Consider the following 23,171-nt stretch of genomic DNA (forward strand, 5'->3'; position numbering starts at 1 on the left):
TAGCTATTCATGAAGGGGAGTTTCTCTAGTAACTGTTAGGGCAGTGTCATGGTCAGCTGCAGGCAGCTTTTGACTGCAGTCCTGCATTTCTAACTGTGGTCACATATGGTCACAGTTCTCTTCTGCAAGACTGTTCTTACTTAAATACAGGTGGGTATGATCCCCAGGTGCTGGAATAGAAGGAGTTAGGGAACAATGCTGGTTGCTGAACGCCATGGTGTGACCTATTCTCTCCTGTACAAAGGGTGCTGGAGAGGAGGGATGCAGTGAGTTAAACACCATTCAGTATTCTTATGCCACCTCTAAGACGAAATTGCTTTCCTTCTGTTCCTAATGAACAGCTGACTGTTGTTCCCTTTGTACACCACTCTTATGCTCTAATTAGATTTTAGTATCCTAGAGTGGGTTTGTACTTTTAATGGTCTTTCTTTTTTACCCCCAGTTGCAAGTGGGAGTCTAAAACTTCAGATTCTTTGTGATACCTTCTTGGAGCATATTATTCTGTAATGTGTTTGCAACAGTTACAAACGGTTGTCAGGACCTCAGCTGATACCTCTTTTGAAATCCACCTTTTCAGAGCTTTTACTAATTTCACGCATTTTGAAAGGACAAATTCATATGTGCAACAGAGGGGAAAATATTCTCAGAAGCCTAATAACCTAAGTTTTGTCTATTTAATGCAACTAAAACTTTGGTCCACCTATTTTAGTGTTTTGGTAAATGAGGAATGGTGCTTCACCTCAGCTTCCAGTATAATGATTATTACAGCTTTATTTTAGCTAAGGTGTCTTTAGTTTCCACTTGAACTGAATTTCTAGATCTTTCTGCCAAAACCAGTACCACTGACACCCCATCTGCTAACTCTAAGGGTCATGTTCTTTGTCCCCACTTTAAAATTATTTATTTCAACAAATAGCCGATTGAATGATTTTGGTTTATAGAAATCATGTTCTCTTTCTGCTGAGGATACAATAGAAAAGGTTTTTAAAAGGTGACTCATTGAATGAGCATGGTACTTACCGTTCTTGGTGTCAAGTGAGGTGTAGCTCTTCTTTTGGAGTACCAACTGGATCAGTGACTGGTGGATTTGTTCACTTTGCTGCCATGTCTGTACCTCTCCTCTCACTCTGCTATAAGAAAATTTTTGAAGGATTCTATTGAAGTTGTATTACAAGTAGGATGGAGCTTGACAGTAATCTAGTTTATTAGCTTAGAGTTCATACTAGCATGCCTATTATTATCTCTACATTTTATTAACACATTGAAATGATAGACTCGCTAAATCTTGGAGGTGGGAAGAGATTTGTAAACTATTTTTCAAACAGCATCACAGATTCTTTCTTGAACCAATGATGATATTTTTTTCTCTATGTCATTCCCAGTTGTGACAGAGACACAAAGCTTTATGTTCTAGAGGTTAAAGAATGGACTGTTATCATTTTATGACATTAGCAAAAAGGATGCATGAGAAACTAAATAAGTCATAAAACCTTTTAGAGGGATATCAGATTTGAAAGAAGCTTCTTCTGCATTGGCTCAGGTTTGTCTGCTTTTTTCTTCCAGAATTTTCCAGTGACTGCACATCAGACATTTCAATTCACTTGATAGATGCTGGTGAATTGTACCCATGAGTTGCAGTTCTCTTCTTTATGAAGTATAATTCTGTTTTTTTAAATACATTTTATACTTGTTTATGGAAAAGCTGTGCTTAACCATTCTTTCTGTTCCCCCTTGTTAAAATGTTAAACTGTTAAATAGCAGCTAAACCTGATGACATTTGTTTTTCGTAAATGGTAATTGTCTCTTACCCCCTCCCCTAATTCTTTGGCCCTTCAGCTGCTTTCCTGCTCAAAGCATAGCTCTATTAACATTTTAACATTTGGTATAATTAAAGAAGAAACATTTAAGAAAAGGGAAAGGAGAAAAAAGTCTGTCTGTAACCCTTTTGCCAGTAACAGAATGAAAGCTCCCTTCCAGCAGCAGAGATCTTGCATTGCGTGTGTGATTGTTGTTTGTGTGGTCGTGCTCTGTAGAAGAGATGAAAAAAAAATCTGATGAGGCAGAAGCCGTTGTTTGGTTCTGTTTTCAGATTGGTTACAAGGCAGTTTTAACAACCAATATCAGAACAACTGCTTTTAATGGGAGGATGTGCTTCCTAAGAAGGATAACAGCTAATTGCACAGTAACTGGAGTTTTTTGAGTAATGTTTTTAAAATACAAGCTACATTTCTTTTCTCTTTACTTACAGTGCTCAGCAAAAAGCTACCCTATTCAACTTCATCTGTTCTTACCCAGAGCCACTGACTTCCTTGTTCCTAAGTGAGAACTACAAGGATTAATTTCTTACAAAGAGTGGGCAGGATCCTTTCATTTTCTCCTTTGGAATGCTATACTTTTATTTCTTAGAGGAGGATTTTTCCCTGTTCATTATCAAAATTACTCTCCTGAAAACGCAGTTTTAAGTTGTATTAGTCTTGTAGCAGACTTGAAAGAGAAAATACATACTGATTTTTTTTCAATATACATTTTTTCCCACTTTGCTTTTCATCTCCAAGCACATCAGCTTGCTATTTGCAAAGTAAAAGCACAATGAACCACATGATGAGTTCTACTGGTTGAACTTATTCTCACGTTGTATAAATATTTTCTTGTGAAACTATGGATGTAAAATATGTGATTTGCTATTTTAATGTCCATAGCTAATAATGAATTTAATATGATTTAAAATCATAATTTTATAATTTATATACTACAATATGAAATATGAAAAGACTAGTTTCTGTTTCTTACAAAATACCCCAGTATTTTGTATTCCAAGCAAGACTCATGAATATTTAATTCAAGGAGATTTGTAGCCCTGTAAAATGTAATAAGCTAGCCCGTAATGACAATTTTGTGTAACATACGTTTGGCAACATGTAGAAAAAAATCCTGCCGGCAATTCTGTGCATCATTTTTCATGCATATCTGTTCAGCTCTAGGGGCTTTTTAGCTCTGAAATTATAAAGAGAAATTAGACTATGTCTGAGACCAGCATGCTGCAATTTCTTAGTTAGTACCTGTACATTTCCTCTTATGTTTAGATAAGCTTAAAGCTCTGGCCTACTGATTGCCTTTTGGTGTAAGGCTTCATTCTTTTTTTCAAGATTGGCATTTATCAAGAAGAATTTTGATATATATTTTTGCATCTTTCTGTTTAGGGTTGATAGTTTCCATTAATCATGCTGGGCTCTGGGGTTATTTGCTGAAATGTTATTCCTGGTATACTGGTTATCATCATAGTTTATGAAAAATGTTAACAAAACCAATGTTATAATGCAGCCTTAAATTTACAGGTTGTAGCTTCTGCAAATGTGGTCTCTCTAATACTGATAAATTACCCGGTTTCCAAATTGGGTTATCGTAGTGAGTCAGCCAAGAGCACTGCTGCTCAGTTCATGGAGGTTCTTTTGTTACACCAGGGATGCTTCTGCTGTCAGACTTCAAGCACTGAATACTTCCTGCTGATCCAACCCAACTTTTGTGGGATTTCTAGAAGCCTTTGATCACAAACTATCTATCCACAGAAATAAGTCCTCTGAGAGACTGAATTCCTTCTCTCTCTGGTGTAAATTGTGATCTCTCTGGTTTCAATGATCACTACGTTTAAATTCAAGTTGGGAAAGAGGTAGTAAAAATGAAAGGACAAAAGGTGAAGAGAGATTGGTGCCCTCAGGTTTGAGAAATGAGAGAAGGTTTTGCTGATATGCACAATACATGTAAAGAGACATAAACAGTAAGGCTCATAAAACAAGTAATGCAATGAAGAAACTACATTTAGCACCTTATGCATTGAAAATTAATGTTTTCTCCAACATCACTGGCTTCATGCAGCCACAGCTTTTTTCACAGTAAAAGTGTGAAAGGAATATTAGAAGGAAGATTATATCCCTAAGAGTCTTTCAAAGATTTGTTGTGTCACGGGGGGAAGAGAAGAATAATAAGCATCGCTTTAGGAGGCTAAAAGAAAAAAAGAAACAACAAAAAACTAGTAAAGGAGCAGACCAGGAGTGCTTCTGTGTTGTCTTAGTTGCCCCAGCAGTTTACTTCAGACTCATCCCTTCAGCCTTTGTCAGCAACTTCTGTAGCTGTGAATTAAGAACTGATGTCTCAAACAGCTCCCTGGATATGCATTTGGATAGTGTCGTGTTAAACATACAATTAAAGGAGAGTATTAAACTTTAAAATTTGAAATGTTATCAACTGTAGAATAGTTTTTAAAAGGTTATTGTTTGAGCACAGAGGAAGCATCATCTGAACATTGTCATGGTATCTAGCAATACAGTTGTCCAAAGGTTTTTCTATTTTGTTTTCTAAATTTTAATTAGTGCTGACTGAAAACGATACAAATAATCTAATAAATAAACCAGAGTTAAAATTCCTTCTGCCTTTCCCAGTTCACACTGTGGGTTGTTATTGCAAACATTGCATTTCTATTAGATGTATTAATACCTAGAGAAGTCTGAAGGGATAGCAGAAAGAAGCAGCATTAATGACCTCAAATGTTCTTATTTAAGGAATGTTTGAATTTTTCAAATACGTGGTAATGTAATCACTTCAAGAAGGGTGTCTGAACCTGAAAACATAGAGAGCAGTGTATAATCTTGTAAGGGAACTTGTATTGGAAGTGCCCAAGTACTATATATATTCAGTGAAGCAGAGCAAGTGATAGGGAGTCCTGTCCTCCTAAATTAGCTTTGTAAATACATGCAGAGCTTCAAATCTGTCTCCATTTGCCACGTGGGAAACAGGTGCTTTTTGGAGAGATGCTTTATTAAGCACCTAGGAGCACCCATGTTGCTGTTTTGCCTAATTTAGACTGCATTTCACCACAGTCTGTATTGGTAAACATAACTTTTGGACTTAGTGCTAAGCTAATTTTTTTAGCAAAGATTGCGTTGAATACTTCAAGAAGAGAAAGGTTTCCTGATCACACAAGAGGAAATGACTGATTGTTTTGGGCAAAAAGGTGGATGGAAAAGAAGGAAGATTGATTTCAGTCCATATTTTTAGGGCCTTTTGGAGATCAGGGTGAAACTCTACTTTAACCTAACTCTCATCAATCTTTCTGGACAGTTGGTTGAAGCTATTTAGTTCTTACCTCTGGGTTTATCTGTGTTTCTAGACAGGTGGAAATTAACAATGTATGGCTGAGGAAAAATTTTATAGGCATGAGCTTTTCCATTATATTAGTTTCTACTTAAGGCTGTTTATGAGTTGTGAAGTTTAATTTGAAAGAAAATTTCATCTAGAGGAGTAAATACAATAGTTCCTGGTGACAGCTTACACTGTTGGTACATGCTGAGGCCATCTCAGTTCAAGTTAATCATAGAAAGTGAAATACAGCAACAGGAGTATCTTGATTGTTTCTATTATTGTGTTAATTTTTCAGAATTCAGAATTACACAGCACATACTTAATGAGATTATAAATAGTAGATAGTGATGGTAAAAAGATGAGAGAATTCCAAAATAATCAATACCAATATAAATCTAATATCTCAAGTAGCAACCATGGACAATCATCAGTTCCTTTGTCCATGGGTGCTATAGCTCTGTTGTTAGAGGATTTATTTGTCATGAAGGTAGGAGTATGTAGCTTTTCAACAGTTACTTCAGTTTGTCAAAAGTAGAGTTTAGAATCACAGGCAGACTCTAGTTAGTCCGTTTTGGATCATATACACATTAGCCAACAATTTGAGGTTTTGCTTCAGACCCAAGTGGTGAAGTTTCTGGTTCGAGATCATAATATTGAGTTAAAGGACAAATACAAACAGAAGTGACCAAGAATAGGTTTCTGCTGCCTACAGCAATGTGCAGGCGGGTAGAGGAGGAAAGACTATCGAGTAATTTTGGAGCTGCTACATTCTGATAGCTATAAACATGGGGTTTTGGCTGTAATCTGAACTTCATTTATCAAATATTAATAGGATTAATATGTAAATTATGTTAGTTATGAATAAAATGTCCTCATTTTTTTCTCCTTGCTTAATGGAATATTGAGAAAAGCTATTAGTACAGCTGTGAAACAAGATGTTTAATGAAACTGGAGGTATAAAGCTAAATTAAAGTGGAAGAGGAGAGGATGTTTAGCCCAATAATTACAAAAGAAGTCCAATATAAGCATTACATTAACTTGAAGTTCAGAGGCACTTTTGGAAAAAGCAGTTTTCTATTAACATATTAAGAGATTAATTTCTGTATACAGGTTAACCTTCTAAACCTGATTTGCATTCAAGTGTTAAAATCCTTAGTATGGGACATAATCTAACACTATTAAAATGGATGCACATTAGTAGCATGTTTTGCTTCTCAGTCTGCTATGACAGTTAAGCTTAATATTTCAGAAGTAATTTTGGTTATAATAATTGTCTTTCTACTTCACATAGCTTCAAGTCACATTTTCATAAAAGGCAAATCATGGTATAACATTTTTACAATAAAATCAGCTGCTTCTGGCTAACCTAACATATTAAGAAGTGTCATTCCTACTTAGTTCTTTAGCTCTCTAAAGGAAAAGTTTCTGGAATACACTGATGTGATTGTGCCTTAAAACACATTAATTTTTCTTTATTTTGATTTTTAAAGCAGAGGAATGTAAGAATTGACACAAACTTGTTTGACTACATAGAATTAAAGCAGTATGGTGACTTCACTGTCAAGAAATGAGTTATTTAAAGCTGTGTTACCTGGAGTTGGCTCTATCATCCTTCTGACTTGACTGTTGACACTAAAGGATTTGAACTTAACCAAGGGACCTGTCTTCCCCATCTCTTTGAGCCTCTAAAGTTACTGTCTACAAATTTGGTTTTGATGATGTGACAGCATTTCATTGTGTAACATTTGGAATTCATTAACAACTTTATTTTCAAGCTGATCTAATATTTATTGACCATCAATGTGTCTCTATTCTGATCAAATCACTGAACCAGGCAAAAAGCTGATGTTTAGTGAGGACTGCAGGTCTTTGATTGTTCAGGTGGTTTGAATCAGTAATTTAGAACACCAAGCATTAAAAGCAGCATTTATTAATTTCTTTTTGTTAAAAGAGTTTTTTTGAAGGGAAGTAATTTGCTTTTGTTTGTTGTCATCTTTTAGTCCGGGCGTCATGACCTTCTCTCCATAGTTAGGCACAAGTTGTGCTGGGTGAGGGGCTTGAATACAACACATATAAACTGTTTGCATGAAGTTGGAAAGCATTTGGATTGTGTTTTGGAGCGGTATACAAAGTTTGCACCATTTTATGTTCTTGTACATTTTCCATTCAGTGTTTATATTCTTCTGTTTTCTCTCAACTGTGGAAATGCTTTTCACAACTGACAGGTGTTTGGAAGTCCAGTATTTATCGAGGAGTTTCTCTTGGCCTGAGCACTCTTAGAAGTACTTAAAATCACATCTACCTGTCTTTCTTTATAAATACAGGGACAGTTATATATATTAAAAAAGCCTGCTTTAAAATTTCCAGACTTTATACAGGAATTGTGTCCAACATCTACAAGAAAGAAATCAGTACGTGGTAGATTTGATTTGGTTTTCTAAAGAACAAAGGAATCCTGATAGTCTTTGAGACACTAAGTGCCACTGAAGTGATTTTATTAAAGCACCTTTTCTCAGCTGGAAGTTACACATCTTCCCTTGCTGACCTGCATTTGTCAAAGTTTCATCTACTGCACTGATTCATAGAAATTTCTTAGGTGCCTCTGAATTCTTGACGCTCCAAACTTGATTAACCAATACTTCATATCTCAGCTTTAGCATCTCTTCTTTTTTACTGCCTTTTAATAATTTGTGCTGCTCCTAAGTGCACATTTTAAGCACCAAAGTATGTTTCTCAATCTTAAGACATAAGGAGCATTTCAGTTCAATAGCAACTGCCATTGTAGGCTTGAAAGCCCTCCATATGAATTAATTTTTTCCTATGCAGTGAAAAAATGTTTGGGTTTTTTTGTTGTGGTTTTTTTTTTTTTTTAATAAAAGGCATTCTAGAAGTCGAAATAAGTTGTCTCAGCTGGGTTCAGAGGTATCAAACATTTTGTTAATATGTCTGAATGTCTCCAAGCTATTTGTAGGAAAAATACTTTCTCTTGGGAGCAGTTGCAGATACATTTCTAATTGGAAACAATTTGAGAAGTTCTTTTCCTTAACAATCATGGTTACTTACATTAGTCCCATTAGTTCTTGTGAGGCTAAGTAATATTTTCTAAACTGCAGAATTATGGTGTAGAACTTTATTTTAATTAACCTGGTTTTTTAATCTGTAATTCAGCTGTTTGTGAACCTAGTTCAGAGTCTTTGGATGTGCACAATGGACAGCCAAGTGGTACTTTGTGAGCAGTACAGTGGTTGTTCTAGGAAGGAGATGCAGCACAAGGGCAGGATGGGACAACAGTGATGTGATAAATACACTGGTGATTATTCCTAGCTACTTAAAGAGTGGAGCCAGGTGAAAACTAGTGTGGCCAGTGTCTGTGGGATGTGCAGTGTCCTTTCACATGTTCAGACCCCAGTGAAAGACTTTCTAAGAGTTCTTTTCCTGCCTCTTGTTGAATGTGGAATGTATTTGGCAAATGTTGACATCTGCAGAGATTTTGGTGTGTAACAGATAGTCAGTTTGGCCAGCTCTGAAGTATTTTAAATAAGATGGTTTTAATGCAAGAATAAGCAATTATATTTCTCTGTTATTCTCTGATATTTGGTCTTAGTCAATAGTGTTATCCAGATGTTTATTTCCATTGTCCACTTTAGATCAATACATTAATTTAGTCACTTTTTCTGTGCATCAGCCTTTGTAGTCAGGCACGTATTGTTTGAACCTGGAGGCTTTTACTCTTAGACATTAATCTCCTTTGTCTCCTAGAATCAACATGCAAAGCAGTTTTCTGTGTGGGTATGATGAATAGTCTCTGAAGCTGCTTCACCAGTGATCACCACCAAACACCATAAATGCCGCAGTGTACAACACAGTTTGCCTTCACCTCCAGGGATGTGAGTTAGGGATGAGCCCAGTACTCCCAAAGTAGACTTCTTAAAGAATCTGTTTGCCTCAGACTTCAGTAAGAAAATCTGGACTTTCTGCTCCTCAGCCAGGGAGTGTTATAAGCCTGTGATCAGACTAGTATATCTCTTTCTTCCAGTTCGCAGTGTGCTGCTCACTATACAGCAAGAACAAGCATTAATCACATTTACCTATCAATGACCAAGAGACTTCTGGTGCCGTGTTACCTTTTGTTTAGCTTTTTACTAGACAAAAAAATTAGAATACATGGAGAAGAACGGAGGTTATTGCCGTGATGGTCCATGGGAAATATAGGGAGAATCTAAGTTGTTTGTATGGGTGCTCTGAGGAACAGGAGTTGGAACTGAGAAGGGATGCTGGGAGTTGCAGAAAGCAGAATATTTGAAGGGTCACAGTGTAACTGCTTATTTCCTCAAGTATATTTTAGTGTCCTGTGTTTGGAGTTTTCTTTTTTTTTTCTTTTTTGTGACAGTTAAAGAAGTATGTTGCCATGAAAGGTTTTAATGATAGGGTTGGGATTTTGCATATGTCTTTATGGTCATGTTAATGTTTTGAACTTTTTCAGTAAACTTACATATTTTCCCAAAAGAATCAATTATGTAGGCTAACCTGAATCATTTAAACTTATGATGTTCAAGTGATGCTTGAATACAGCCAGATGTGGGCAATATATCTAAGAGCAAGTGTATTAAGTCCCGGTTCAAGGGACTTAATGTTTCAGTGCAATGCAAAAGAATACAAAGTACAAATGTGCTTTATTTTTGTGTACTGGTGTATATGTAAGCAATGAAAAGAATATTGGAATAGTAGGTTCAGTTGTTTTGCCCACTCTTCAAAAGGCTTTTGTGCAATTACACTATGAGGATGTGTACATCAGCCAACTGGAAAATTACCCATGCAGTAAGACTGAGACTTACTCATTTTGTCTTAAAAAAGGGAGGTAATTACATGGAGAGCCAGGCTTCAGTTTAAAGTAAGGCATTAACAAGACTCAGTGTAGAAATAAGCATGCAGCATTTTTAAGCACAAGTGTAATAAATAGCTGTGTTAACATCCCTAGATATGTGTTGTGATTTCTTCATCACTTGATATCTTTCATAAAGGGGTGCTGGTTTTGAACAGGAATTACAAATTTGATTGAAACATCATTGTAGTTTGGATGAGTGGTATAAGCCTGATATAAACATTATTGTTTCTTCAAGTTTCTCTGTCCTATATCCTATATGCAAGAGAGCTGACTCAATGATCCCAGTAATAGTTTCCAGTCTTAAAAATCTATGAATATACAATTGAAGTCAATGGTTGACTTTGATCTTGTGGTTTCGTGATCCATTGTTGTGACTCACATAATCTGTCAACAATATTAGCAACTTCTGTGTTTTTGGCTCATCTCTTTATAAAGCCTAGCTTGAAATAATTGATTTTAATCGATCCTTTTGGTTCTTTAAAATGATCCAAAGTCTGTACTGCAAGAAAATAAAAACACATTTGGGTATTTATTCTGTCTTTATGTTTACCCAGCTGAATGCAAACTATTAGGTTGGGCAGGCCAGCAGCTGATCTATGGATTAAGAGGCCTCAGAATTAAATAGAGCTCTTCAGAGAAAACGTTTAACGCTGTTTTGAGTGGGAAAGAGAAGCAGATTTGTTGTTGTTATTATAAGTTTGCTATAGTCAACTCTTTGCTTTCAACTGAAAACTTAAGCATCGTGTGGAATAAAATTGCTTGCAAACCATTTAATTAAAATACGGAAAAATATTGATAGTGGATATGGGTGAATTTTACAACAGCTCAAGTCGTTCTTATGGTTTGTGAACCTGAAGCATTTTAGAATGTTTTGAAAGTGCTTTTAATGTCTTCTTCCTGGTAGGTCTAACTAAATATGAGAATATCATTGATGTAATGGCAGAAGTTTTTTCTTGGTGTTAAAATATGTTATTTGAATCTTACATTATTAGAGGTGTAAAGTTTTGTATTTAATATGTATATTTCATGTTCAGGTATACTTAATTGCAGTTTGTTGCATTTAGATGCAATTAGATGGTAATGCCATTTGCAACATGGCAAACTACATTTAATGATTTAAAAGAACTCAGGTAGGTTCCCAGTAATTGTCTTTGTTAACTCATCCCTACCTACCTGCTTTGCCCCTCACCCCTCAAAGGTACTCAGCCTTCCATACCTCTTGGGCAAGCATGGCTGTGCAAACAAATTTTCCCTGAGCTCTCTGTACCCTTTTTTTTCAGCCTCCTTTCTGAATTAGTGTGTGCCTGCAGCTGCCAGCTTTGCAACTCTTGGATACTTTGCAGGGCTAGGTCTGACCAGTTTACTGAGGGTAAATTACAGCTGACAAGTAGCAGCACTGTGTCATTTAGGAGAAAAGAAAGAGCTGGGTTGTTTGCTGGCTTCCTATCGTTTGGAAGGAGTGAGGGAAGGTGTGGAGGAAGGGAAATGCAAGGTGGCCTGTGTTAGCTGCTGCTTGCATTTCTGGAGGATTGCATTTATTAAGGGTTAGGGAGGTAGAACTGGCTGATTAGGCTTTGTAGGATAGTAAGGCACCCACCCTTGTCAAGGAAACCTTCTCTTCCTCCTCTTGATGAGGCACGAACTTCTCTCTTGATCATCCCACCACCTCTTCCTTTTCAGTCCTTAGGAGAAATCATTTGTTGTGTCTAGACTTAGACTGAAGTTACTCAATCTTCCAGGTGGGTGTCTTCATGGTGACTCAACACCACCCCACAGCCCAGACTGTCTGCCCAGAATGCAGTCCCAGAAACCAACCCCACTCTTCCTCCTACAAAATACAAAGCAGAAACGTCTCTCCCATGCAGAAGAAGCTATTTGGAGTGAAATTTTATCCTCTTAGTGGGCCGCTAACATCTCCATTGCCCAGGCTTTCAGCTTTCTTCAGAGCCACCCATTGAATGCAAATGCTGAAAGATTAGGCAAAACCAAAACCCGTGTGTGAGACTATCTGCAACAAATAAGAAATGTGTCAGCAAAAGTTCGAATAACAGAACTTGGGGCTTTGAGGGAGTCTTTCTCTTGATCTGAGGGGAGAGGAGAAAAGAGTTTCTCCCACTATGGGCAGCTGTGAAAGAAGGGTGGAACTAGACTTAGTACTTTGGGATAGAGGAGGGAGGGGAATGAGGTTCAGTATGACCAACAATCCATCATTTTTATTTATAATACTACTTAATAATACAAAGATAAATGAAAAGTTAGGTAGATGGTGAGTGAGTGACAAAGCTGTAAAAATTGGAGAGCTCATGGTCCATAGCTAACTGAAAGCACTGATACCCTTATTTCTTTGAAGCAGCATTTCAGGATGGCACGGGACATCTTCACAGCTCAGGTTCATCGGTGCTGTGTAGGTGTAAGGTGGCACAGCAATGGTACGGCCTTTGCCTTGGCCTCCAGAGTCTGTACTTTGGTGTGAAGTGCATTAGGTGTGTTCCTGAGGTGAAACTTCAAGTTTGGTTTTACATTAATGGAATCCAATTTGCGTGCACCAAGAGCTGCCGGGCTATTGCAACTAACCTGTACTTAGTAGGTGCAAGTGGGGAATTTGTGTTGAAAGCTTGTTACTTTGGCCAACTAAAATGCTGGTGTAATTTAGCACCCAGCATGGTTGCTAAAAGAACAAACAACTGAAGAGAGATACAGTTTTGTAGAACAATTTAGGTTGGTAAGGTCTTCAGGAGGTCACTTAGTCCAATTCTTTAAAGCTATTTGATGTAGTTTCTGATTTATCGATGTACCTTTTTTGGTGTGGAGTTCTAATTTTTGTGTTTAGACTAGGTTGAAAGGTTTCAGATTGAAACATGAACTTTGAGATGATAGGGGATCTGACATGTTTTAGAAGTAGTCATGTACATACATATTTGTCGGGGGGTGGTGTTGAGGATATCATTGCTATGAATGCTATATTTAAAATGCTAGGGTGTAGTTTGATCTCAAACAGATTGCTTCACATTTTGGTTTGGAATTAAAATAAAGAATAACTTCAGGCAGAACAGGTCTGCAGTATGCAGTGATTCATCTAAGGTGAAGTTTTCACATACTTAACAAGCAGAATTCTTGTTTGGCTTCAGCTCATGTTTAAAGAAATTGATTTAGCACTTAGCAGTCAAACTCAATAACTTATTACTGCTGTACTGTGTGTATGGACTCACTCACCTTTTACAAAAAGTAATCTTTTTCTCAGGGACTATTAATCCTTCGGATGAATTCTCATTTTAAGTTAGACTTCTGCGAGTTTCTGTCTTTCTTGGTAACAGAAGTTGGGGAGGGGCAGGGGGGAGCTGGGTAGCTTGTTCTTAATATGAGTTTTGAAATCTTAATTGCTTATCTAAGCCTTTGTAACTGTTTCTGAAAGATACCTGTAAATTACCTGTTACTTTTGCTAGGTGTTCAGTATTAACAAATAGTTGTCAAGTGAGAAGGGTGTTGTTTGATAATGGTCAAAATTAAATGTAATAGTCAAAAGAGTATATTTATTGCCATTGCTTTCTAAGTAAGTTCTTTTTGCCTAACTTGAAATGGGGTAGAAATTATCCTTCCTCAGTTTATTTATTGATAGGACAAAATGTTTAGCTGAGGCATGTTTCAGACTGTGCTGGTTTTAGAGGTAAAGAAAATATCTCCATCTTAAAGAGCAAATCCTCCCCCACTGCCCTTCAAGCAAGTCAACCAATTAAATTTATAATTAAACTTGAGTCAAAATTGTGGATCTAGCAGTGTAATTACAGGTATGCAGATATATCCTGTCAAAACATTGCTTTTCACTACTGATTTTGGAATAGTTGTCCCTGTCTGTTGTGAAATTGGTTTCTTATTGACTTTTAGGAGGGTGTAATTTGTCAGTCTGGGAAGTGGTTTGAAAAAATCGGATAGTAGATCCTGTATAAAAAATATACATTGTTGCCTAAGCATGTAAGGGTAGAAAATACAATATCATTTAAAAAAAAATGATGGTGGGGGCAGGTGTCATGAAAGAATGGGGAAGAAATAAGTTCTGTAAGCTTGGTATCTGGACTGGAAAAAGGAGTAGAAACAACAATAAGGAATACCGTAGTTGATATCTGGGTGAACATGATATCGTTGGTGAAAATTACATAAATTATTGAAAGGAACATTATGCCTTTCCAGCACAGGGTTCAAAACTCATTTGAGTAAGGATCATATGGCTTTCCTCCTTAAGACTTCCAGAAAGCCTCTTGTCAAAATTTCTGATAAAAGACTCTTAAAGAAACTAAAGTAGATGTGAGACTTAAAAGGTTCTTGCACAGATATCTAATCAGTTAAAAAGTAGGAGTGAAGGGATGGGGGTGCTATTCACTCCCCACCAGGGAAGGGAGTCGCCAGTACTGCACATAAGCAAGTCTGAAAATTGGATGAATTGTAAAGTGTTGTTTTCTTGATGGATCAGCAACGGCTGGTCCTAAATGTGGAGAACTGTAGTAATCTCTTACAAGACTGAGGGGCTGAGTGATAAAACGGTGCGTAAACTTCTGTATAGATAAATGTAGAGTAAAGTAAGTGGAGAAAAATTTTGTAACTGCATATATAAAATTATAGGTTCTGAGCTGAGTGTATTTCCATGCATAGAGACGCATATGAAACTATGAGTAGCGTGGAAACAATGGGTTTTGATTGTTCAGCATCTTTCTTACTACGAGCCCTGTGGAGTTCAAGTCTTTGAAACCAACAAAAACTGGTTCAAAATAAACAAAAGGTGGTGTTTTTTTCCCCACAGTGTAGTTGGGCTGTGTGTGAAACATTGTGCCACGTTGGTGAAGGTCTTACTGGGGAGCTGTACAAACTCATGCAGAGAAACTGAAAATCACTAAACACATAGGAATCATATTTGAATCACATCCATATCAGGAAGTCTCTGAGCTTGAAAATGAATAGTTTCTCAGAGAGTAGTAGTAGAAAATACCACATATAATTGCCCTGCTTTTCATCTTTCCCAAGCACATGCTGTTGGCTGTTGTCAGAGTCAGGACACTAGAGCTCTAGCAGGTAAGGTTGTTAGATCAGAAGTTGGTCTTCCTCAGAATTTCAGTGCTATGACTCATAGAGATTGGTTCATTCTGTTTGCATCGGTAAGAACTAATTTCCTGAAGGGATGTCTAATGTTTTCAGGGTATATGGTCCAGGCAGAAGCAAATATGAATAGGACAGTCTGCTATCTGGAAAGAAGCCTTTGGTCCTCTCTTCAAGGCCATTGATTTTTCTCATATTGCTGAGGGGAAATCTTGGCCTCTAGTTTTCAAGATGGGGTATGTTTAATCCTGTTATCTCTTCCTCCAGAAAGTAAGGCTTCTGTTTATGGAAATACTTAGTACTCATGAATGCAAAAGCAGTTAAAATTTATCTTTTGGACACAAAATATGAGGTGGTTTTTGATTGAGAGTGATATTTTGGTACAAAAGAGAAAATTTCTTCTGTCTTGAAGACTAATACCTCTCTTTATCTTTGCTTTAAAGGAATGATATGTAAAAGAATAGCTTGGAGTCATATAGTAAACCAGCTGAGATTTTTTTCTGAAGACAGTTTAGACTTGGTCTAGTCTTAATAACTAAAATATGGCCTACTGCTTAAAAGGAAATTACTTGAGTGTATATTAATAAATCAGTAATTGTAAACACTCCAGTAATCTTAGTTGGAAGATTATTGCAAATCAAAGAATCTTAGAGTGGTTTGAGTTGGAAGGGACCTTAAAGATCATCTAGTTCAGCTCTCCTGCCATGGGCAGCATTGCCTAAAAGACAGCGGAGAAAAAGACTCCGAGCCAGTTTGGTATAGGAGATAAGGTAAGGAGAGCAGAAGCTTTAATGAGCCTCCAGGCCCCAGGAATACAAACGGCCGTGTGCGCCTCGGACACAGGTTCTATGATTTTATAATGATGTCCATCCAATCCAAATTTGTCCACCCCCTGGTTCTGCCCTGTTCTGCCTCCTGACATGCCCCTTCAGGAATTGAGTCTGGGGGAGTTTGGGACCCCCTCTTCCTCATCTTCATCTTCTTCGCCGCACATGCAGTCTTCAGAGTTCCTCCAAGTTCTGGGCTTGAAGGTCACTGTGCCTGTGTGATATCTCCTGGTAGAGGCCTCAGGAGGCTTTTCCCGCCATTCTACCTCAAAAACATGCTAGAGGACTTGATATGGAATAGAGCAGCTGGCTTGGGTATGTGTAAACATTAGGCTACAGTGTGTGGGAAAGCACAGCTACATTAAAATCTACCTTCGCTACACAACTACTTCCAAAATCTACAAAAATTTAAAAAAATCAAAAACTCTTAAGGCATCAGCAGGGACACCTTCCACTAGATCAGATTGCTCAGACTTCATCCAGTCTGGCCTTAAATGTTTCCAGGGATGGGGTATCCACAGCTACTCTGGGCGAACGGCTCCAGTGTCTCAGAACCCTCACAGTAAAGCCAATAAATTAGAAGCCTTGCAACACAGAGGCTTAATATAAGATTTTAGTTTTTGTGTATGATTGACAAATACCACCTTTGGTTGAAGTCCTCAGTCATTCTAAAAGACCAAAGAGCAACTATTAAGATGAATCTTTTGTTCCATTCAGCAAAATCACACCTGTTTCAGCAAATTCATCTACTCAGCTCTACTCTGTGTTTATTCATACCTGCTGTGGCAGTTGTTTCATAAATTAAATTTTCAGTATCTGTGGAGAAATTTGTCACAAATAGGATTGTTCCCTGTATTTCTTCATAAAACTACTTAACAAATAATTAGTAGTTGTAATTGTCTTTAGCCAAATTAGAAACTACAGATAAGAGAAAGCAAATAATGTTTTTGCAAACATTGTATTCTGTCCTGTTATTCCTGGGACATATTTCATTAATAAAATTTATGTAGGGTTTAACTCCATATTCTCTCTATGTGAGGCATAAGTACAAGAAAATGGCATGAAAAGTTAGCTGAAAAAGAATTTTCAGTACCATCTGCCTTTCTGTAAAATTGAAAGCAAATACTTCAAAATATATTTAAGTGCATAAACTGTATTTAAAACATCATATATATAAAAATGATGATGAGAAAAGCTTAATTGCTTTACCAAGCATCATGTTTTGTCTATTCTGATTTATCTATTTAATATCAGTTGGTATGTATGCCATGAGTCCTTGAATATTTTGAACTCCATACTGCATGATAGCAGATTTTTAGTTTGGGAATGTAGAGGAAAGAACTAAAGAGCAAGATAAGTTTCATTACTATAAAAATCTAAAGATTAGATCATTGGAATTCTAAGATATTTCAGGTGACTGGAAAAGAGCCAAAGAAAAGAGGGAGGGAACAGCAGTATGGTAGCAACTAAAGGAATATTTCTTTATTGTTGAAAGATTTTCTGGGGTTTGTACAATGCTTAAACATTACCTTTCTAAATCCATTTTGGAAAGGTGTATAGGTAACTATACACAGAAACATACAGGGGGGAAATTGGGAAGAGAAGAAAGAAATAAAAGAAAAGAAAGAAAAGAAAGAAAAAATGAAAGAAAAAGAAAGAAACTTTCATAACTTTATCACACTGTATCTTACTGGTTTTCTGGTTAGAATAGTAAGTTGGGCAGGTGACTCTAATATTGGTATTGGAGATGGGTTTATATGGCCCTGAATTTGTAACCAGAACTGAACTCCTGAAGCCATTGCTCTTAAAGGATCTAAGGGTGATGATCAAAAATGAAAAGATAATGCACTCTAGCCAGCCACATTCAAATTCCAGAAGAAGCTGTTAGTGGCTTATTTTTGTCATGACGTAGCAGAACTGTGGCTAAAAATGTTTAGAGCTGATTTGAGTGTCGATTATGTGAAGCTTGCCTTTGCTTATGTCTAGCAAAAGTCACACACTGTCCTTTCAACAAGAAATGGTAAGATGTGCAGCATTTATTTTGGGAAGAATAACTTTACATTCTTACATCAGAAAACAGAAAACTCATCTGTTTTTGTCATTTTAAATCTAGAACTGTTAGGTTTGTCATTGTAAATTTTGTGTTTTGAGAATACCGAACACAGCCTAGGTGCAGTGTGATACTAATGATTGCTGTGTTTCCAAAAGATAGTGAATATTCATAGTTGGTTTATTTTTCATGTAAAATTGGATGTATTTTTTCACTGTAGATGAATAAATATCAAAAAAGTAAAATTTCTCATTCTGTCATGTGATGGGCCTTTCTGATAGGTGGCAGTATGGTGGCTGCTGGCTTTTCATGCTGCGTCAACCAATAACATGGATAACAAAAATACCACTCATAAAGTTGTTCAACAATGCTGAGATTAATTTAAATGTGTCTTTTCTGTATGTCCTGCCAGTGTTTTCATTTCTTTCTGTGCATTCTTATTTTCTTTTTTTTGAAATTTTCCATTGGGCAGAGAGAGATAATGAAGTATGCTAATTTTTACTTCCATTTTCAGCTTTTTATTGTATTCAGTGGTGTAGCTACAGTGCTAAGCAGTTTCAAAAGGCAGCAACAAATAAAGTAGTGAAGCACAACTACCTCCATGGTAATGGAATTTATTGTTTCAGTCACTAAGTATTGTAATTCATTAGAGACAACTAATATAGTCTGAAAGGCTGAATTGTTACTTTTAAAACCAGTGAAAACCAATAAACATAATTAAACTGCATTTTAATTTACTTCAGAAATACAAGCCTGGTCGATGTGACGATATTTTGAAATGGAAGCCACCCAGCCTGAACTCTGTTGATTTTCGTCTAAAGATAACAAGAATTGGTGGAGAGGGGTATGTAATCTCTTCCCTTTTTAAATTTATAACACTCGTGTGAATGTCCCTTAGCAGTTAATCTCTCCTCTGATTTTTCTTGACACTTACTGGGGCTAAGCCTTTTTATATTCTCTAGATCTTGTTCATTCAAAATACAAGCAACTGTTGTAATTAGTGTTGTACTGAAAACAATGGCAGATGCTTATAAGGTGAATTTACTCATTCTTACATTAACTTTCATAAAATTTCTGAAAAAAAGTCACATTTGGGATTGGCACTAACCCACATGTTTTCTAGAGTAGGCAGGGTGTATTAGCCTAAATTCTAATACAAAATAACTATTTTTCATTGATTTTATTCAAAATAATAACAACTGAAGCTTTCTTCTATTTCAGAATTGTGCACAGTGACAAACGGCATTTGTTTTCTTAGAGAAAAACAATGTCTGACATTTTACTCATTAGGCATTCATAGAATCATAGAATCGTAGAATCAAACGGGTTGGAAAAGACCTCCGAGATTATCAAGTCCAACCCCTGATCCAACACTGCTGTGGTTACTAGACCATGGCACTCAGTGCCACATCCAGTCTCATCTTAAAAACCTCCAGGGACGGTGAATCCACCACCTCCCTGGGCAGCCCATTCCAAAATTCTTTGGTATTATCTTTAAAAGCCATTAAAATCTTAGTCAAAAACAGTAAATTGTAATGGCAGAAGACATGAAAATTTTACATTGGTTCTACATACTATTTGCCTAGTTCAGTCACTGCACATATTAAATAGTGGCAATTTCCATGGTTTTTTGTGCCAGGGAGGGGAAGGGGAAGATTAAATCACTAGATTAAAGCTTGCTTTGGAAAAGATTCTGTTTGAAATGAAGTTAATTGATTTTTAGGTTGCTTAGTCTTTTAACATCTGGGACTCAATTTCAGTTGACAGTGTGAAATACTGACATTTAGCTTTTCTTTTTCTTAGTGCCACAGGCAACTCCATATGATTAAACAATTAATTCATATATTGCTTGCATATTCCAGTGTCCTAATAATGGCCCATTTAACTTTAATACATCTGCATGTCATGTTAATGAGTATATTTGGTGAATAGAGACAATCTTAAGAATATGGGATTTATTCTGCAAAATGTACTCAACTGATAACGTCTCAGCGTTTCATGAGGTCATAATTATCCGTTCAAATTTTTTTGTTTGAAAATGCAGTATTAAGTCCTTAGTAACAACATAGCTATTTCAGAAAATATACAGGAATATTTTAAGTTTTACTTCAGGGAATCAGCTCATTACAAACATTTCATGCTTGTTTGGCTTTTATTTAAATCATAGGATAATGTAATATGAAAGATTTATGTAAAAAATTTTTTTTAATTATCCATTATTTGATAGGAAGTTATTTTTATTACAGTATTCTTATTAGTTCTGCTGGAGTTTAGAAATATACAGTAGTAGCCTCTGATTCAAAAGTAAAACACAACACAATTTTATTTCCCATTAATAAATGAGTGTTGGTTGATTAGTTATGACTGATTTAAAATACAAAATTGTCAGTGCTATTGTGTTATGTTTAATATATTACATCATAGATGTAATATATTGGAACATGAAAAGGTTATAAAACATTAATCAGCAAAAAATATTTCTAAAAAGTTAGTAGCAGTTAGTAGCAAGTTGTTAAAAAGTGGCTGATCCATTGTGGAAGTGGAAACACTTGCTTTTAGAAAAGTTCTATCATATTTCAGCTATGTGAAAATAAGTGCATTGCTCATATTGCAGAAATAACTGCCTGAATTAGTCTGTAATTATTGTAATATTTAAATATGTCACTGTTTATGCTACTCTCACGTGCCTTAAAAAAATCTTAGAAATCTGCTATTTGATAAAGTAGTGTTCTTCCAGATAAGTTTTACTTCATCTCACATGACAGTTGGCTGCTACTAGTAATGTAAGTGCATTCATCCAACAAAAAGAAAAGCTAGTGAAGTATGGGGTAGAAAATAATAACTTACTATTGTTGGGAGAGAGGTATTTATCTTAAATAATGACCTACGAAATAGTAGCTTCTACCCAGTTAAACACAAACAGTGAATGGAACACTTCAGGTTTGCCTGCTTCAGTTTTTAATTTGGGTAAAATCTTTAACTCATTTGAAGAAACATCAGAATTATACAGATTTTTAAGTTGTTGACTAGGGTTTTAAAAGAAGCATCTTTAATTTTAGACTGTCTAAAGACAGTTCCTGAGTTCTGAGCACTGCCATAATAAAATGAGTGATTTGTGATATAACGAAAAAATCTGTTTTGATGAACTGAATGTTTTGCTACTGGCAATTCTAACATGAATTAGGCTTCCTGCCTCCTCCCACCACATTAAGATTAAAAGCAAGCATTGATACTGGTTTCAACTTTTTAGGTAAAAAAAGCTTTCTTCTTCAGTAATCTGAAGTCACAGCATTACAGAATGGGTAAGGTTTGGAGGGTCCACAGTGGGTCATCTTGTCCAATCTCCCTGGTCAAGCAGTGTCATCCCGGAGCACATGGCACAGAATTGCGTCCAGACAGTTGTTGAGTATCTCCAGTGAGGGAGACTCCACAACCTCTCTGGGTGCAGTCACCTGCACAGTAAAGTTCTTCCTCACATTCCAGTGGAACTTGCTGTGCATCAGTTTCTGCCCATTGCCTCTTGTCTGATTGCTCAGCACCACCAAGAAGAGCCTGGCTCTATCCTCTTGACACTGTCTCTTGACATACTTGTAGACGTTGATGAGGTCCCCTCTCGGTTGAGTCTCTTCTCGGTGCTGAACAGGCCCAGCTCCCTCAGCCTTTCCTCATAAGGGAGATGCTCCAGTCCCTTAATCATTTATGTTGCCCTCCACTGGACCCGCTCCAGGCGTCCAAGTCTCTCATGTCCTGAGGGATCCAGAGCTGGACACAGCACTCCAGATGAGGCCTCACCAGGGCTGAGCAGAAGGGCAGGATCACCTCCCTAAAACTGTTGGCAGTGCTTTTTCTAAGGCACTCCAGGATACCCTTGGTCTTCTTGACCACCAGGGCCACTGCTGGCTCAGGAACACCTTGTTGTCCACTAGTGCCCTCAGGTGCTTCTCTGCAGAGCTGCTTTCCAGCAGGTCAGTCTCCAGCCTGTACTGGTGCCCAGGGTTATTTTTCCCCAGGTGCAGGACTCCGCATTTTCCTTTGTTGATCTTTATTTGGTTCCTCTCTGCCCATCTCTTCAACCTATCAACCCTCTGAAGGGCTGCACAAACTTCTGAGGTATCAGCCACCCCTCCTAGCTTGGTGTTGTCAATGGACTTGCTGAGGAGGCATCTGCCCCTTTGTACAAGTCATTGATGAGTAAGTTGAACAATACTGGGCCCAGTACTGAACCTTGGGGACACCACTAGTGACAGGCCTCCAACTGGACCCTGTGCCGTTGATCACGACCCTGTGGGATCTGATATTGTAAATTTGTCAGGCATTTGATAGCAGAGTAACACAGATGTGACTGCATTTGTGTGTTGTTTTGGCACAGTTAAGCAAGTAATATTTATGAAAGTAGAAGGTATGCCATTGTATTGCTCTCTTACTGACAAATGAGGAACTGAAGTTAAAGTATTGATCTCAAATACTTAACAGCTTGAAATAATGGGAACAGGGATTGTCTGTAGTTTCCAATTCCTCAGTTCTGATTTACAGGCTCATCTTTCAAACTTGAAATGGAGACAACTAAACCTGTGCTACAGTTATGTGTGATCTTACCACAGCTTACAGCCTAGTCAGTAGTGATACAGTGAACCTGCATTGCAAAACTCCAACCATGCAGCCCTTGTGTTTATAGTTACCTGCTCACTCAAATAGTGAAAAAAGCATATAGGAGCATTATTTATTCAGTAGCATGAGATTAGAGCTCTGTCAGCTGTTGGACATGTCTTTTAGCTAGCATATGTAATTGAGATCCTGAACAATTGTAAACAATCTTGTGCATTTTTCATCTGAATACAAGAGTTACCTCCAGGGAGTTTGCCAGATTTTAGTCAATATGATTATTTTCCATCTACGTGAATTCCCCTGTGTTTTGAGTTGAGCATTGCCATCCACAGATTAGTGTACAATAGAAATGTTAACTGCAAAATAGCTGCTGTTTCACCACAGATGTAGTTCAGTTACGGATGAATGACCAGTTGTTTTTATCTAGGGTTCAGTTATTTCACTATTGATATTGGAGGGAGTTTTGCCACTGAATTAGAAAGAAGTATTGGGTTTACAATCTGTGAAGTATTTTTAGAATAAGCCCTATTAAGATGAAGATTTCATAACAAAGAATAAACATAAAGAGAAAAGATACTACTGC

At 36.9% G+C, this 23,171-nt stretch overlaps 1 protein-coding gene across 1 annotated transcript in view; it reads left to right on the forward strand.

The window, feature by feature from the left end:
• RNGTT (RNA guanylyltransferase and 5'-phosphatase) overlaps positions 1-23,171 on the forward strand; it is a 180,054-nt gene that overhangs the window by 100,057 nt on the left and 56,826 nt on the right. The window contains exon 13 of the mRNA XM_050315090.1: positions 18,727-18,827. Coding sequence (XP_050171047.1) covers positions 18,727-18,827 — 101 coding nt within the window. The remainder of the gene's footprint in view (positions 1-18,726; positions 18,828-23,171) is intronic.

This window comes from Myiozetetes cayanensis, unplaced genomic scaffold (assembly GCF_022539395.1).
Source record: "Myiozetetes cayanensis isolate MyiCay16 unplaced genomic scaffold, myiCay2020 scf2-11, whole genome shotgun sequence".
Classification (NCBI taxonomy): Eukaryota; Metazoa; Chordata; class Aves; order Passeriformes; family Tyrannidae; genus Myiozetetes; species Myiozetetes cayanensis.